This window comes from Liolophura sinensis, chromosome 7 (assembly GCF_032854445.1).
Source record: "Liolophura sinensis isolate JHLJ2023 chromosome 7, CUHK_Ljap_v2, whole genome shotgun sequence".
Taxonomy (NCBI): Eukaryota; Metazoa; Mollusca; class Polyplacophora; order Chitonida; family Chitonidae; genus Liolophura; species Liolophura sinensis.
The window spans coordinates 8,248,406-8,268,069 of NC_088301.1; the positions used below are offsets into that span (position 1 = coordinate 8,248,406).

Genomic DNA, 19,664 nt, shown 5'->3' on the forward strand with positions numbered 1-19,664 from the left:
GCCTGCAATTCGAGAACTACGAAAGCTACAAATGTGACTTGCACCAAATTGTAGCCCAAGATCTGTAGATTCTAATAGATGCTAACGGATTTAAGCTACGATCTACAGTTTTGTCGCTAGAAATGTTTAAATGACATCACCATACTTCAGAAATAGAAATTTAACTGCGGGTAACTTGCCACATAGGTCGGTCGCCTGTCAGTCAAATCGAGAAATGAACGACTCTCCTTCCTCTCCAATGCTATGAACCGACAATTTTGAATGTTTGCAAGTACGTCAGAATATTTCGCAATGCATCATGGGTAATTCGCAACAATCCCAACGGCATTACTCCATACCTCCGTGCTATCACCAATATAAGTACAAAGCCACGGTGAAATATACTAACAATTTCTATCCACACATGCACCTTGAGTTATGACGAGCCCTAAAAATGTAACTCTTATTAGGTCAAATTTCAACCATTAAAGAAATATCGCCCGTTACAGTTTCTTTTCAGGTCCAGACCGTACGTGCCCGTTAGAAAGAGACGTGCTTTAGGATGCTGCACAGAAAAGCAACTACGAAACCGAGTGCCATGGCTGTGGACTGGGGATCTTAAAGAAAACAACACACAACACCCCTTATTCCTTCTTACTATTTAGACCAAAATTTCATATCTTTACAGTCTCCTAACATTTCCTGTCAGTTATAAGCACACTGTCCTCGCCCTCTCTCAAGACTGAACTGAGCCTAGGCAAACCAGATGGGACACTAAAGTGGGGTGATTGCACACCATTATCGAGCAACCTGAAATGTACATACTCAACTCGGTGCGGTGATCGCCAAGGTCTAACAAGGGCAAGACGCTGTGCTAGTTGTCAGCACTAGACGCATTGTATATGATATCTGGTAGCGTGGGGTTCAAACCCAATTGATTATTTTTCATTTTTGTCATGCTTTTTCCCATGTTGTCTGTTACTGTTACAATTTGTACATGCAGGTTGAATGTATTGAATTTTCTATTGCCTATGTTCTTCGGCAGTTAAATCAAGCCATTCGTCGTTATGTGTGTTAGCATCTGTTCATAAACAGTTGTTTGTCAAAGCTTAATTTTTCAGATAGTGGCAAATTAGTTCAGTGCATAACTTTCATAGTGTGTTCTTATTTGACATTCAGTTGGGCCTTGATGCCTGGTCACCGGCATCGCTGTAACGAACGCAACAGCTTTATTTATCATCATTATTTGCAATAATGCAATCAGTTCGTCATCTCCATGCAACTGCAAAGGCTGAGATAAACAGGAAATAAAAATCAACACCTTTTTTTAACAATTTCCATAAATTATTACGGTATGTCTATAATTATTAATGTGTTGATTCTTGAATACCGCGTAAAACATCAACCAAATAAATAAATTATTAAAAGCGTTACAAAAAAATGAAAAAGTGTAGCTAGGCAACGTTTATACATAATACAACTGTCCTTAACTGAAAAAGGGCTTTTCTTCACAAATGTTGTATGTCAAGTTAAAGCGTTCAAGTGCTATAAAAGCTTGTAAATGGACAGGTCTCTTCGATTAGTCTTCATTACATGTGTAAAACTGCATCCTGTGAAAGGTGGAACAGTTAGACCGTTGTGTCTGACTATACATGCTATATACTCACCAGTAATCCCAAGGCCAATCATAACCGTGTAGATGACCATAGTGATGATGAATGCAGCAAGATCCTTGTTCAGCACCTCAAATCCTCCCGTCTTTTCAAAATAATCCCTGGACTCACCGGTACTTCTGACACAGAAGCCGTTTAAACATATGCTAGTCTCGTTCGTTTCTTTACTGGATGATGCCAACTCTTTCTCCTTCAATATAGAAGCAAGAAGATCGAACGTTTGGAAGCCAAACACTGTTCCGTTACTCATAAAGTATAGCAAAAGGCCTGTTCTAGGGTCTCTCCCGCTGGCAAAAGCCGCCTTCCGTACTTTGGACAGCTCCTTCGAGCTGATCATTATCGGGTTTTTCCACGGAATGGGGTTGTTGTCATCTTGAGGATTGATTTTGGTTTTGCTAGTCGAGTCGGTTTCATCCATGAAGTCGGACCCTTCATCTGTTAGTGTGAAAGTTGCATTAGCAGAGTCTACGGTGAAACCGGAAGTAGCGTTGTTTGGCATAACGGTTGAACCGCAATCTAATAAAAAAAAAACAAAAAACAAAAAAAAAAGTACGATCACACGAGCATTTGCGATGCATATGATGGTTCTGAGTTCTGTACTATTCAAGAACTTTGTTATACAGAAGATGGATCGTAAATTTTCGGTTTAAGCCATTCAAACTGAATTTACCATATAAATGCCAAATTATGAACTTTCACAAAATGCCAGCCTCAACATCATTCGATACGAGAGTTAACGTATGCACGAAAACCATTATGACATTATGACGTCACAGAAAGATTGAACACATCTAACCAAAGTTCGGGGCAACTGGATGACAGATTTGTGACTTTTTTAGTGAGAATGACCAGTATACTTTCCCATCTGACCTTAGTATTGTTCCCTGACGTATTTCTGCGTACCTTGAGCCAGGCGGTGGCAACCATGCAGCCACACCTGACATATGCTCTCGCGCAGAAAGCCGGCAGAGTAAATTGTAATTCTAAGGAATTTAGGTTATGAATTTAGGAAAGTTATGATTTCATTGACAGAAGCGCTCAAACAGAGTCGTTTTCTTCTCCCAATACATGTTGTTTAAGTGAATTATGTACGTAAATAAAACCCGTCGATTATTTATTATATCTAGGATAACATAGAAAAGTTATTGAGTATAATATTAAGGTATTTCTTATAGAAAATTTCCTTCCAATCGTCTTGGCATGCGAGGTGCGGCGTTCAGTTCCAAGTATGGACAGGGAATTTGTGGATTGCCAGGCTCTCACTGTTAAGTGGTCGACATCCACCGTTAATGCAGTCTAAAGTTCGTTAAAAACGATTTTTCTTCCACCAGCAGGGAGTGAATATCTGTATGCCATCAGTGGAAAGGTTCATCTGTAACTTGTCATAGGTCAGTAGTTTTCTTATGGCGCTTTGCTTCACTCCACCAATAAAGCTGGCAGCCATTCTATAAACATGCATGATAGGTCAAAAAGTCTCGAAAATGGCGTTTAACAACAATCGATATATCAGTTAATCTATCAGATAATCTACACCATTTCTTTTAAGGTCAGAAAATCTTCTTTGTGCATCTATATTCTATTGATCTTTCATCTGTACTTGACATTTATTCAAATCACATTGTTAAGCACATAACAATCCATTAAAAATTCACAAAGCGATGATACAAAATCATGTCAATAATGCATATGCCCTCTGTACAGCTAATTACCAACCTTGTTTCCGGGGCATTTCATAAACTCTGTAGATCTTGGAGAGATTTAGCTTGGAAAATGATTATTTTATTAGTCACTTTTTATGTTTTAATCAACACTGCAATGACAATTCTTTTGCATCAAACAGGTAACGATAGGACGACATTAAAATATATGTGCATACAATATGTGCATACGATATGTGCATATGTAGTGGAGATAACACTCACAAAACGCCGAGCTCATTTTGTTCAGGATTTCACCGCTATTAGTGTTTTTCTCCTAATTAAGCGAATGCTGACATTGTGTTCGTATCTGCGAATTAATGGTCATGAATCAGCAAGTTGTGTCCGATGTACATTTGATAATAGTTCTACCTTTCAGTAGCTTTAATAAGGGTACAGCCCATAAAGGGTACATGTACAAATTACTGCCAATTATATTCACCTGCATGAGAACGGCTTGCTTTTCAAATATTGTTGAAATGGCATATTATCTCCGCACTTTAGCTAAATTCTCTCGCTCTAATCATTTCAACGAATGGATGCTTGGAGTTTAACTTAACAATTTTCCAGTCATATGAAGACGAGGAGTCATTAGGTATGTGTACATATACTCTATCTTCTTGTGGCATGGCGAGCCCATGCCGCCAAAGTGCTGCATGAGATCGTGTGATCACTGAAGTATCATGCCGACACACCACCCAGTCCTATTTCCTTGTTCTAACCTGTCCGTGTTGAGCGTCAATCCAGACAACATCAAGTACCAGTTTTATTGCCTTTGGTATGGCCAGATCAGGGTTTGATCCCGGGTCTTCCGAATGCCAGACTTACGCTCTAACCATTAGGCCATCGAAGCGATCAGTACAATTATCATGACAAACATGATAAACAAATCATGATAAACATGACAGCTCGTGTTCCGTACTTATAGCTGGCATTTGTCGTGATATATGACCCCACCTTAGTAATAACCTATGTACTGAAGGCGGTCAGCGTCAAGCCAGCTTTCTATAATGATTCTCAGACTTCAATTGTTGGCTTATTTGCGGCTGCGCTCACGCTGCCGCATATCTTGGTATAGCGTTTCCATGTGGCTACCATGGTTTGTGGAAGAGGATATATAAAGACATCGGATGAAAGACAAAGCAAGATTTGAACCTGTAAAAAGTCTGAGAAACGGGGAAAGGTGAATTTTCTGACGTTCTTTTTTTTTTTGCAAAAGTAAATTCAGGCAACGCAGTCAATGCGAGCGGTCTTTCTGTCGTTTCCTGAAGTCTTCGTTGTTTGAACCGATTATTTACAGAGAGTAAGTATGAATGTTGGAAATATTCATGTTCTAGATGTTCATTAAAATATAAACTGATTTTGTATAATTTGCTATGTACGAAGTGAAGTTGAAGTAGTTCGGGGTATGACAAATAAGTGACCATAGCAAGGACACTTTTAAGAGTTCAAAACCCTACGTTGATTTGGAGGGTGCAAATAAGACTGTCTTTGGTCGGCGACCTGTAATCTTAAAACTGCTGCTATCAAGTCTTCAAAAATAACCCATCACTCAGGAAAATATATGACGCCATAGCTATTGTGTAAAGGTACTTACCTAAGAGCAGGACGCAGAAAGAGATCAGTACGGCAAATATAGCATGACAGGCCATATCTGAAATGGAATAATGTATAACTCTCACTAACACAACATATAAGGACTGGCACTTGAGAGAAAATTACCCAAAGTTGTGACAACCAACTTATTGCACGGTCGCATGACAGTCAATTTGGCGCACGATTGTAGGACGCATCAAATAAACATGGCTGGTTCAGAAGGAACAGAATAATGTGGCTAGTTTCACATGTTTAAAACTGTAAGATGCAAGACAGTTTCAAGGATATTTTTGCTTAATTTTAAGCCAGTCAAATGCAATACTTTTATGATGCTTCATACATCATGCGAGTCTACTGTGTTCGGTCTTGATAATAGCGGCTGAGTATATTCGATTTACCGCCAGGATTCCGGTCATTCAGCGACTGTTGTTTCAAACAATTATGGCTTGCAGAATTTGGTAAAATTCAAAAACTTTCAATACAGGCACACATATAACTGTTGTGCTTGTTCGATTAATGAAAAAAATGTCTTAGGTAATTTGATTTTAAACTTAACATAAATAGTGTACTATGTATTATAGGCCATTTCACTATAAACACAAACAAGGCGAAAAACCAGAGTTGTAAAATCGAAAACAGTTGCACTAAGGGCATCAAATCAATATCGGAATTTGGTTTAAAAGTTAAAATACTGTTTTTATTAAAAGGGACAGTATGTGATGTTCAAATTTGTTATTAATTAGTACAGTGATGTTTTTGTTCACGCATGTACCCCTGTAAATTTGTTTGTGCTTGTTAAAATTCGCTTATTCAGTAATTTGTAAAAGGTGATGACAACAGTTACCATGGCTACGCCATAGTAATATACCCCCAGCTCTAATTATGTCTATGTTTTGGATTTATATTTTATGCAATATTCGGATCATTTCATTTCACTTATACGATGGCGGGAGAGGGTTGTACTCTACAGCGCTTGCCCTTCACTCGCTTTAGGACACGAGATGTGAGTTCTTGCACTGGGAGTTAACTGAATGCCCCGCTCTCAATGCTTGTGGGGTCTTGGTGACTTTAAGCATATTCTCATCTAACGTTCGTGAAAAACCACATGTATTCCACCAAAATAGTATGCATATCTGTGCGTCAAACGCAGGAAAGCTCGTCAGCAGTTTGCCCAAGGTCGATGGTTTGATCTGAACACTTCAGTTTCCTCCACCCATAAAAGTGAACCCCATCGTATATAAATGTAAAAATTCTTTAAAATGCGCTACACAACAATCAAATATATCTAAATATATAACGGCTGTCAAGTTTAATGGACGAAGGTAACCGATCTTGAGACAAGGGAATTGACATTGCTACTGACTAAAGCTGGGCTTGAACTCACGGCGACCGCATTGGTAAGAGGCTCCTGGATCATTACGCCACTCTGGCGTCCTAACCACCTCGGCTACGGAGGCCCCTCTTGACAAAGTCGAGATCTGTATTCGAGCTTGTATTCAATGATAGAGGACTAGCCGTCTGTCGGAAAAAGCTATTTAACAGCTCGATTAGCGAACCCCTAAACTCTTCCCTATCCTCATTTAGGTCAATGTTGGGTAAAGAGGCAGATCTGTGTAAAGAAACACAAACTTGAAGAAAGATTCGAAAAGGGAAACTATGAAAATTACTAGTAAGACATGATAAAATAACTGTACAAAACAGAAATGATGTTCAAAGGTAAGTGAAAAAGACAGAAATGCTTACCGTAAGCAAAATCTAGACGCTCTTCGGCCGAAGGCTGTAAGCGAACTGAACTTTGAGTAGGCGACAGACAGTGTGTTTGAAAATAATAACCATTCAGTGTTCACCCAGCACGACAACGCACTTTGATCGATTTTTTGTCAAACGGTACGAAACTGCCTGTGTGTAGCCGCTTTAGAAGATTTCATTTTGAGCTCATCCAGAAAAATTAACAGAACTGAATGGTATAATGAACAGAATCTGATCTGTAAGAAATCCGATTACTGAACTGACAAACAAGACGAACATGAGAATCCCGCTAGCCGACACCTTTTGTGCCGTTGTCGTTGTAAATGAATGCTTTTGATTCTCCCTGAGTTGATAGGACATCGTCTAGTACAATAAATACGGGTGTCTGGTTCATCTAAAAAAAAGACGGCTTGGTACAACATCACTACAATTGTGTACGAAACCGAGATGTTTGGTGATATGAACTGGAACAAAATGCTTTGTCTCTGGTGTCAGACAACACAGGGAACTGATCACAAAAGTTTCAGGGACATTTTACGCACCGTTTCCAGAGTACTGCTTTGGCGAACAGCATCCTCTTTGATGTCTATTAGTAAGTCATATATAATTTCTGTTAGCTCAATTTATTTCGGCATTTGAAAGTAGACAAAGCTTTAAATGTTCGTTTTGCATGCATGGTCAACTCCATCCTGACACAATCCGAAAATCGAGAAATGTACGGGAAATCTTTCACTACCAGTGAGAAGATTAACTGAGTGTACAATTCCATGTGAACTGTCATATACTTAATCGGAAGGGAAACTGTTTAACACGTGTCTTTTACAGGTTAAACTGTTCAATTTTGCCATTTTGTCTGTTCAAAAGTCCTGACTATTTTAGGCTGAATCAAAGCGGACTGCATACGCTGTGGCATCGTGTATGGTCTTTAACCCCCTTCATACACGATATTGTTTTGTGTTTTGAAATTTAATCGACCAAACGATTCCCAATAAATTTGTTTCTCCGTCAAAGGTTTCGTACATTTGATTGTCTACATCAAACTCAGACAGGTCATGCTATCTTTGCATCGCTGTAGCTCAGTATCCTGTTAGGAAACTTTCCCATGTGGTTTAATGTGTCTGGAACCATTGTCCTTGTGAACATCTAGGATTTACTCTTCTCAGTCAGTAAGAAACAGTTAACATCCGTGTGTGTATTTATCCAGCCGTTAAGCAAACACGAACTTGACAGTTGCTATTGCCATTCACTTCCAATCGACGCTCTTTGTTTCCCTCTGTTTTTTGGTTTTGCTTTTTTTCTCTGTCCATGTATTAGCAACGGCAATTTTCTGCACAAGCCTTGCAACAGCATTTGCCGTTCACCTAGTATCGAGTGGGCTTTTTCTTTTCCCTTTTGCTTTTCCTTTTTTCCCTGCTCAGATTTCAGCAATTGCGATCTTCTGCACAAGCCTCATAACTGTACTTGCCGTTCACATAGTATCAACTAAGCTTTTTCCTCTCCTTTTTGGTTTTCCTTTTTACCCTATCCAGGTTTCAGCAGCAACAATTTTCCCCTCATTCCTAGCAGCTTTGCCGTTCACCTCCAATCGGCTTTTTCTTTTTTCTTTTCGACTTTGGTTTTTGGTTTCATCTTTTCCATGTCCATGTATAAGCAACGGCAATTTTCTCAGCAAGCCTTGCAACTGCATTTGCCCTTCATCTAGTATCCACTGGACAATTTTCCTTGTCTCTTTCATTTTACTTTTTTTCCTTCTTCAGGCTTCAGCAACTGCATTTCCCGTTCACCTAGTATCGACTTGGCCTTTTTCCTTGTCTCTTTCGTTTTCCTTTTTTCCTTGTTCAGGCTTCACCAACTACATTTGCCATTCACCTAGTATCCACTTGACTTTTTTCCTTGTCTTTTTCGTTTTCCTTTTTTTCCTTGTTCAGACTTCAGCATCTGCATTTGCCTTTCACTTATTATCGACTTGACTTTTTTCCTTGCCTTTTTCGTCTTCCTTTTTTTTCCTTGTTCAGGCTTCGATAACTGCATTTGCCTTTCACCTAGTATCGACTTGGCTTTTTTTCTCGTCTTTCGTTTTCTTTTTTCACTTATCAGACTTCAGCAACTGGTTTTTGCCTTTCACCTAGTATCGACTTGGCTTTCTTCCTTTTTTCCCTGTCCAGCTTTCAGCAGCAGCAATATCCCCACTTTCCTGACAATTTCTTTTGCCGTTCACCTCGTATCGACTAGGTTTTTTCTTTTCGATTTTCCTTTTTTCTGTCCAGGTATTAAAATTTACCTCACAGCTGCGTTTGCCTTTTACGTAGTATCAACACTAGGCTTTTTTCTTTTCTTTTGGGTTTTTCCTTTTTTTCCTGTTCAGGGCTCAGCAACTGCATTTGCCATTCACCCAGTATCGACCAGGCATTTTCCTTTTCTTTTTGGATTTCCTTATTTCCATGTTCATGCTTCAGTAACCGCATTTGCTGTTCACGTAGTGTCGACAAGGCTTTTTTTCCTGTTTGGTTTTTCCTGTTTTTCCTCTCCAGGTGTCAACAACAGCAATTTTCCCCACATTCCTCACAACTCTGTCGTTTACCTCGTTTCAATTAGGCTTCTTTCTTTTACATTGTGATTTTTCCTTAGTTCTGTCTAGGTTTAAAAGCGTCATCTTTTCGTTCGTGTGTTTTTTTATCATAACGCGAATATGGCTTTTAGATACACCGACCACGGCGATTGTTAAATGAAATTAACAGCCTAACAACAGCCACGCAACAGATGGTTCTGAAATCTCGACTGGCAAGTGTAAATATCGTTGCAATTCCGGCGATTAGCTTACTGAGCTAAAGGTCAAATTTTCCGAAAGTTTTAAATAATTAATGACGATGTTAGAACTTGCCCAACTCGATGACTTCGTTTATCACGGTCATTATATTTTAATCTCTCGTAAACCCAGGAATATATTCCAGAGTTTTGGTAAGTCATAGAACAAAGTAAGTAATGGTAATCAACGTGTGGTAAGTCCGTGGGTATGCCATGAGTCCCAAGTAAGTATACACAGGTGGGAGTTGCAAAGTCCACCTTGCTGTTCGTATTACGTTAGTGAGGAGATAACATGGTTTTTTCGGAAAAATCTGCTTTTCACAAGGAACATCACAGAAGGGGCCTCAACAACAAAAATGGTCTACTCGAACCTCACAACTCCAGAATTGGTAAATCCACCAATAAAGCGAGAATAAACCAACAAAGAAGAGTGACGAGCACACGCATGCTGCTGATTGTAGGATTTAAAGCCTATTATATATTGCTTAACTGATTGCATATTAGTGGAGGAATTATCACATATAGGATGGTCATATAACACGACATTTGTCAACTGCCTGTATTGAACATGAGGCGTCTTTTTTTCCAGTGCCTTGCTCATGTGATTATACTGTCACTTGATATAGTGCAGCTTTGAAAAGAGAGCTAAATTAGCGAGACAACATACCATCCCAACAATAGTCAAAATGAAAGCTGATCCCAGCTGTGTATAATTTCCAACATATTCTGCATGCAACACGACACCAACCTATCGTGTTTACCGCCGTTTAAATGCAGCGCCCTTATTAAAGCAACTACTGCTTTGTGAAAGTCATGACTAATATCAAATGTTGAGTTGGATGGATTTTCTAAATACCAGACCTTACACATTTCGCGGAATGTCATTTATTCATTCTTAATGTCAACATTGACTGTGTAATGTTTTGTCTATTGCAAATACTATTGCAACATTCCATAAGTGAAAAAAAATCTTGAATGTGACGGTAGACTACAATAAAAAGATTTAAAAAACTGATTGCCGCTGACTTGATGATTTGCTGAACGGGTAAATGGAAGTCACTGGAAAGTCATTTTCTGATTCTCAGGGTATGTACTGATATAGGGTTTCTATGGTGAAAGCAAACAAAAGTCTATAAACAGAAGGAAATCCCGTTGCTTTAAAATCACACATAAATATACCCATTATCATCAATACTATGACATTTAGTGCAAGTGGAAGGAATTCACAAGAAAATGCTTGAGCGCACTGTACTATGAATGACGAGTAGATGTCCATACTTATATAGTCGCACAAAGCCGCTGCACCCGATATAATATAAGGCATGCTTAGATATTATCTATAGAGCATAGAGGGAAAAAAGACAGAAGAACCATGTTGTTTCTTCACTATCGCCAGTAAACACTGACCTAGCAGATGTACAGGTGAAGTGACTCCTGCAGATGTATGTGTATTGTACTAAACCGGAACGCCTATACTCTTTTTGGAACTGTTACTGATCATCAGATTTAAAACAAGAAGTAACTGGAAATGATCATCACGATCATCTATACACGGCAGTCGTAGACATGTTAATTTTAATATTGCTGTTTTATAGCCAGGAAAGAGTGATTTTTAATATTAATCTAAACAGAGACATGTACATGTAGACCAGTATTAGCTATTCCGCCCTGAAGAGATAAAAATACAAATTTTCTTCACCGCGGATAATGGTTAATGATTTTATAATGACAGGTGTATCCAGCGAGGTAGTTACATTGGCACATATGTTTGACGGGTCAATTAAGCGTCACGGAATTGTTTGAATCTCGTACGATCAGTGCGAGTGGAGTGCAAAACGTTTAGATCAACTACAGGTAAGTTATCTTTAATTGAAATGCGTTGTTCGCGGGGAGCAGAGCCCTTCATTGATTTTCATATCATGTATATAAAAATGCGCGGGATGAGTTGCAATGGTTTCTCTTAAATGCAGCAAAATCGTTATATTGACCAGAAGTTCGTGTTTAAGAAACAAAGAAACAACAACAAAAAAAAAAAAATCTGGATTTAATGTAATACGTATTCTTGACGTCCGACAGATGTAAACTGGCTTGCATCAATATTGCCTGCACATTACATTCGCTCATTAATTTCCGGTAACTGGTAGTTTATTTCACACATTGTCTTGATTTCTTTACCTATGACAATATATATTGTCATGATTCTACGTGAAATATTCTTGGATACGGTTTTAAACACTAATCAATATGATATGAAACCAACTAGTTTTAATGGTATAAGTTCAAGTTTTGTAAGAAGGCGCTTATTTTGCGTATGTGGACTGCAATAAAACTCAACTCAGTTCAGCTGGTCGTTTGCAGTTGGTCCAAGACGCTGATGGACATACGACTTTGGAAGGAGTCGGCATTTACTGAACGACTGGAGTACAACCTCAGCTGAGTCGCATCGTTATTTCACAAACTCGAGATCATCGATTAGTTGTATAAGTCGATCTATTATTATTACTGGTGAACGGAAAGAAACGAGTGACTTCATCAGCTGACTACAAAATAAACAAGATTTGCCCTTCAAAAAACTGCAACATGTTGTTTTATATTTCATCAAAATATAGTCCTTTATTAGCCAGAAATAAGGGCCGACAACGCATAAATACCAAAGGGGGTAAGGACGGGGGTCTACACCCAGAAAATAATATGTAGATTTAATGTAAGAGTAATTTTGTTGTTTGAGTGATACAAGAATGCATTCTGTCGTTGTAACATGATACTGTGTCATATTCAACATAATATTCTGTTAGTCATATACAGTCTCTATGAGTTGTAATAGAATCTTTGCGTTATATTTAACAAAATAATCTGCCTCAGTGTCACAGTAATCTCCTTCGACAGCAGAATATATTCTAGCATCACTCAGGCAACAGAATTTCTTGTTAAATTTATTCGATTTTTTTTTAAATGATTGAATGGATAAATGAATATGGCTTGACGCCACATTGGCAGTAGTGTGGAGAGAGAATGTTTGAAACAGGAGACAGAAATGGTTTTAGATATTATGATGAAAACATCCGAAAGAAAACCAACTTTTTGGGACTACCTCGCTGCGTCAGCCATTGTAATATAAGGCGAGGTTGCATGGCAGCGAAAGGTCTTCATCCATTACCCATCGTACGATGTGTAATGGGGAACATGAAAGATCACAAACCAGCCGTCCCAGCGTGTCGACAGAGTGTGCAATAAGTTGCAGGATAATCAGCCTGTTAAATTTGTTTTTGTCTTTACTTTACAGCTCTTAGCCCTTCAAATTTCATATTTTCAATTGTTGTGAACGAATGGTAATATTCACCACAGTCGTCAGCGTACTAGCATTATCTCTATCTACATTGGGGGCCTTCTTGGCCGAGTCGTTAGTGTGCTAGCGCAGCATAGTGACTCAAATGTCTCTCACCAGTGCGGTATCTGTGAGTCCATGCACCCCATGATGGCCTCCTCTCCCATCGAGCGTGGGTAGATTCCACGCGCTCGTGAGTATTTTCCCCAGCTCTTCTCGGTTTCCTCCCGCCATAATGCTGGCCGGGGGGCCTCCGTGGCTCAGTGGGAAGTTTCTTCCAGCAACCTGCGGATGGTCGTGGGTTTCCCCCAGTCACTGCCCGGTTTCCACCCACCGTAATGCTGGCCGCCGTCGTATAAGTGAAATATTCTTGAATACGGCGTAAAACACAATCAAATAAATAAATAAATAATGCTGTTCGCCATCGTATTCATCAAATATTCTTGAGTACGACGTAAAACACCAGGCCCCGGGGTCAAAGAGATCTTGGACTTAACTCAAATTTCAAACCCCTTTAAAATTGTTATTTCTTATGTAACAAGGTCAAAACATTGCTTGGCAACAGAAGTTCTGGGCAAGTTATTGTAAAACAAATTTGAGCTAATATAGCGGAAAGGAACATAATAAATTTAATAGTTGAAGTTTTGACTTAAGTCTAAGATTGCTTCGTGATCCCGGGCCCAGTCAAATAAATGTTTTTATTATCGGTGGAGAGAAGTTCTATAGGCCGGCATTGTTTTTGTGATTGTTGTCGTTGTTGCAACAACACACGTTGTGGCTTCCAGCCTCACATATCAGTCTATTTTCTTGACCCATTATGCAGGAGTGCATGCACTTTTTGTACACATCATCATGTAAGGTAATTTCCGAAAGTGGACAAAGTCGAATAAACTTTAATGATTGAAATCACATAGATATAAACCCGTTTGAGCAGATGAATTAGCAGACAATATTAAACGATGAATGAGCAAACTTCTCTGTTACGCCAGCAACTCGATGGATGTAATGGAGGCTGAAATGACAAAAGAAAGATTAAAATACATTTTGACCAACGGCTCACTCTTAGAATTTTAACTTAGATTGGAACCTTTGTTCAATGACATGGCAGACTCCAGTCCAGCTCTAGCTGGATTGAATGAGACTTTAAGTCAGAGGCTTTGTCACGCACCTGCAGGATTTTTAACGGTTCTACAAGGTTTCCTCAGTCGATAAACCTGACCACCGTTGCATAAATGAAAATGTCTGGATCACGGTTTTCAATCAAATATGACACTAATCAGAGGGTTTGTTTTCTTTCCCTTTTAAATGTAGCAAGGATGTTTCAATGCGCTTACTGGAATGAATACCCTGACTGGGGTAAATTGTCAAGAAGACGTATTTCACCGAATAAATGTGACCATTTGCCAGCTATCACACTTATTCTCCGCACTGTACGTCTTTAATTATAGGTTTTATAAAATGCTTTTTAAAAGTTCCAAACAATGCGATCAAAAGATGCATTAAATTAGCATGTTTCTTTAATCAGTGATATCTCATATGGAGAAAACCAATAAGGTCAACGTAAAGAATAGCCTTGCCCTTAATCTCTACATTATGAATTCTTCTATATATTTAAATGTGAAAGTATTTCTATTTTTTATTTTAAAAAAGTCATATCAGCCTATGAACCTGAGCCGTATTATTTTCTTCTGACATCAGTTCCATATTTTTGCACCGAATGATATAAATATTATAATTGACTAAAACTGCATAAAATAAACTCTTATATTTTTTTAAATGCCGCCAAAACACCCTTGTGCCTTATGTTGAATATGTGCATATTTGTGAAAGACCTCACATTTGTTAAAGGTTCATGACGGTTAAAAGAATGAAATGAAAATGAAATCTTACATCAACGACTTTCAGGGCTGCACTCATCATCCATTGACATCAGTAAGCCTCGACCAGCTTTGAGCAGGTTTTGGTAGGACTGCGTCTTCTCTTCTAAGGTCATGTCCTTCGCTTTTTTTGCCACACCTTCGCCAACACAAAACCTGTTCTTTTTCCCTCGGCAAGGGCAGCTCTCCGAGAACATAAATCCGCCGCCAATCCTTGAGGAGGACACAGTTAAATAATGAAATCAAAGGACCTGGTAGGGCAGCGTGGAGAATCAGCCCCAGGGAGGTACATGTACGATAAGAAAGTGCAAATTTCACAATCTTTGTGAGATTTTTTCTTTGGCAACCTAATTTTTGTGTGAGTACAGACATAGGCTGTCTTGCATCAAATAAGTGTTACCATGAATTACAATTGATAACTGTTAAGCTATGGCATTACGTAACGTGTGGCAACTGTAGCGAAATCACACGGGAATCCTGGTTGAGAGCATATGTGGTCATTTAGCTATCATTAACATTAACTTGTTATGCGCAGCGGAAGTATAATTTTATTTATTTATTGATTTACTTGATGGGAAACCAGGCAGAGCGCGGGGGAAACCCACGACCATCCGCAGGTTGCTGAAAGACCGTCCCACTTACCGCCAGACAGGAAGCCAGCATGAGCTGCGAAAGTATACGGCTGAACATTGGTTATATATATATATGTAAATATTTAATTGATTCGAGCTGACTGCTCGCTGAAGAATTTCTGAGGATGTTTCATTTGTGCTGACGTGATTTTCCCCATTCCACAGTGTCTAATGACAAAAAAATGAAGATATTTCATTGTGACTGGAGCAGGCTGCCGCTTTTCGATTTTATGACCAATAAATTGCTTCAGTGTGTGTTTGGAGCTTTTAAAACAGAACTGAAAAAGAAATAGCCTTACGAGTGTGTGAGTAGCTGTCATTTACAACTATAGTCAGTTCCCCTTCTTGAAAAACACATTTTCTTTTACTCTGGGCTATCAAGAATAACTCAAATTACGCACTTATGTGATATTGTATTTTGAGGCAGCTACTTTTGAAATTTACTGTCTGTATTGAAATTATGTCTTCGTGGGACAAAAAATAGCCAAAATTATAATAAATAAAAACAACACTCACCGCGACCACAATGTACATTGATTTTACCCCATGTGGTTTAATCTTACCCCATCCGGTATCATCTTACCCCAGGTGGTGTAATCCCGAATACAGACACAATATCCACGGACATAATTTAACCCAACGTTTTGCTCATATATGCGTAGCCCACTAGGAACACTAGTTCCAGAGAATTTATAAAACAGTTATAAAATGTCATTTGCAGAGCTCAACGTTCAAAGAATACCCCATGGCCTGACAGGGCCTGTGAAAATAACAATATGATCACGATACTGAACCAGACCGGAAGATGGGCATTCATAATCAAGTCGATATTATTCGTGCTCAAATTAAAAGCATGTATCCAGACTACCCGATTTCACCCGGAGTGTCTGTGGAGCCTCGGCGACAGTAAGGGATCGACGAGGCTGGCGTGCCCGTTTGCGCAGAAAATCCCTTTCAAGATCCCAATTGTCTTTCACCAGTGTACGAGGTACGCACATTTGTTTAACGTTAGGCGTGGGAAAGTTTGTCCGTAACTTTTCAAAGGCCCGTGGTTTGAATCGCCGGTGCTCCGCTTTCCGCCACTCAAAACAGAGCGCAATCGTATATTACAGTGAAAACATTTGAATATGGCGTTCAACAATTACAATCAAATAAATAAAATCAAAATTACTCGTGTAGCTTGACTTACCGGCAGATGTCTCCAAAGAAAACACACTCGTGTGGATCCATCCCTTGCAGACACTCAGGCGGGTTCTGACCCATCTCACAGCCACATACCTTATCACAACACTTGGGCTTCTTGTTTCCCCACTCGTCACTGGCGCTCACTGACGCAATGGCTACACACAGAAACACTAGGCTGCTGAAACGATTGGACGTATTATGGAATCAGTGATCATGGCTTAACGCCACATGGGCTCAGTTAGGCTACATACACAGTCATATCGGGTGCCGTTCGTTTCCAGGGATTTAAGGCATGACGTCACTAATTCGTGTCCCGTAGAGCGCCACATCGTGTATTTCGCATTATCGTGTAACAGCGCCTAATCATGGTAAAACGCTGCACCCAATAGTGTAACACTGCATAATCATGGCGAAACACAGTACCGAATCGTGTAACAGCGCCTAATCAGAGAAAAACGCTGCGCTTAAAATCGCGAGTAACTAGGCCTGATCGTGAAAAATCGTGATATGCTCGTCGCGTATCTGTGCCCAACATAGGGAAACGGGGCGCTCAATCGAAGAAGCACGCTAAGCGTAATCTAGTTTTCAGTCTTACACGGCGATATTGGTAAATAAATCATCTAAATTTGATACATAACAGAACAAAATATAGAAAAATTAAAATTACGAAATATTTTATTCAAATCCTAGTTTTACCCTCAGCATGAGTTAATCCCGGCATCGATACTATACTGTTTTCTCTCTGTTTTACGATTGCTGAATGCTTTCACATATTTAAATGTTTAGCTTGTATTTTTGTCGCATTGTCCTGCTTACACCAATATGTAAAACTAATGCATATATGTCTTTAGGGCACAGTAGCTAAGGGAATAAAAACAATGGCTTGATTTTATCTCAAATAAAAGACTATTGCATCCTAGACACACTCATTAGCATTTGATACCAGAATGTAAAATGAAAAAATATAGTACTTGTGTTACCCATATTGCAAAATGAAAAACTAAATTGAAATGATACTTGCTTGGATTGTAAAATACGAAACTAGAATTCGAAGACATGGACTTCTATGTTGGAATACATCTGAGGCGTAAGAAAGGATAAAACATACCTTTTCATAGCTGTAAGGTTACCGTCCAATCTATAATGAATATGGATACATTGCACTTATATAGAAAACAACAGTGATTTTTAAGCGAGAACTTCTATAATCAATCCAATCTCGACATGTTTAAGACTAAACTAACGTCACTCCATTTATTTCCGCACAATCAGATCATCGGCATTACATGATCCGTTAAATGGCCGTAAAAAAGAAAGATTTGCATAACACACAAAACTAATTAAAATATTTAAGCTTAATAAAGCTGTTATCGTTTGTACCACCTTTCACACATGTATATAACTTAAAATGTGCCACGTAGTGCTCATTTCATGATGTCTGAAACATATGTAGGCGTAACACACGCGCGCTCAAGATTACCACGTAAACCATAGATTAAAATTTATAAATTTACCTGGTAAATGCCACTTTTTGAATGCCGGTCAAAATACTGTGTAAAGTATAGATGTTAAATTTGGTGATAACGTAATGAATAATGAATACAAATCAGAAGATTTCTCGATGTAATATTATTTTTTCTCATACATACATGCATAAAACTACATGGACAACAGAATTATACGTGGCTGCTGGCTTTTCCCCTGGTTGTACCTGGGAGTGTCTGACCGCTACCTGCGGATGGCCGTGGGCGTCCCTGGTTTTCTCTCACTGTAATGCTGGCCGCCGTTGTATAATCGAAATATTCTTGAATGAATAAATAAATATACCTGGAGATAGGGGTTGCGGATTCTCCCAGGCTGTGTCCGGTTTTCTCCCCCCAAAAAACTTACTGCCGTACTAGACCTGCAGCATTTTTGCGTTCGGTTTAAACTCAGAATCAAATAATCCATTACACTAAGGAATGAATAAATAAATAATAAATAACTGAGTATATAAACGAATAAATAAATAAATAAAGGGATAAACGAGTAAGCCTGACAGACACGGGGAGTAACAAAGTTTGTTTGTAACAAAGTGTGTTGCTGGTGGATAAATCTGGTTTGTGGGTGTTATGGGCATAACACTTAAATAGGAGAAATGTTTACCTCTGAGCAACATGAAATTGCGTTCACGTGACCTCTCACACGAATGGGATCTCGCTTTCACAAAAGAGCGTGTTGCATGAACCCCGCTTGGCTAACCAGAATTGCAATGATCAGATGCGTCAGGTCAGACCTGGCCGTGATGGTATTCACCCATATTAACTACCCATTTTCAATATAACGGATTTCTACGTATGTGATGTTTCTTTTTTGTTCCGTATAGTTACAAGGGGTCATTTGTGACCAGTCTTACTGTGGCGTTCTTTGCAAGTATATGTATGCCGCAGCTTCACTTCAATTACGTTCGTTATGGAATCAATCTAACCAATGCGGTCGCTGTGAGTCCAATTCATGGTGGCTTCCTATCCGGCCGTAAGTGCGAAGGTCTGTTAGCAACCTGCTGATGGTCGGGGGGTTCCCCCGGGCTATATCCGGTTTCCTCCCACCATAACGCTGGCCGCCGTCGTATAAGTGAAATATTCTTTATCACACAAGTCAAATCAAATAAATAATAAATACATATCAATACATCCTTTAGTTTGAATACGTTTAGTTGCTAAACCAAAATGCTTACAAACCCAAGACACAGACAAGATATCAACAAGATCGCAGCCCCACACAAAATGATGAGACCACACCAGGGTGATTATCTCACTCAAAACGCTTAGATCAACAACAGGGTAACTGTCCGACTCAATACCCTGACACCAAGAACAGAATGGCAACCCCACTCAATACGCTGAGATCAACTATAGGATAACAATCCCACTCAAAACGCTGAGATCAACAACAGGATAACTGTCCGACTCAATACGCTGACACCAAGAACAGAATGGCAAACCCACTCAATACGCTGAGATTAACAACAGGATAACTGTCCGACTCAATACGCTGACACCAAGAAGAGAATGACAATCCCACTCAATATGCTGACACCAAGAAAAGAATGACAATCCCGCTCAATACGCTGAGATGAACTATAAGATAACAATCCTCTCAAAACG

The 19,664-nt window shown here is 39.2% G+C and overlaps 1 protein-coding gene across 1 annotated transcript; it reads right to left on the minus strand.

Annotated features, from left to right (window-relative positions):
• Nucleotides 1-14,715: 14,715 nt before the first annotated feature.
• LOC135470613 (uncharacterized) lies at nt 14,716-17,703 on the minus strand. Its single transcript, XM_064749649.1, has 3 exons — nt 17,627-17,703; nt 16,523-16,696; nt 14,716-14,914 (listed from the first exon to the last, which is right to left on the minus strand). Exons 1-3 carry the CDS (start codon nt 17,632-17,634, stop codon nt 14,716-14,718), a joined length of 381 nt encoding a protein of 126 aa, XP_064605719.1. The 5' UTR covers nt 17,635-17,703.
• Between the last annotated feature and the right edge of the window lie 1,961 nt (nt 17,704-19,664).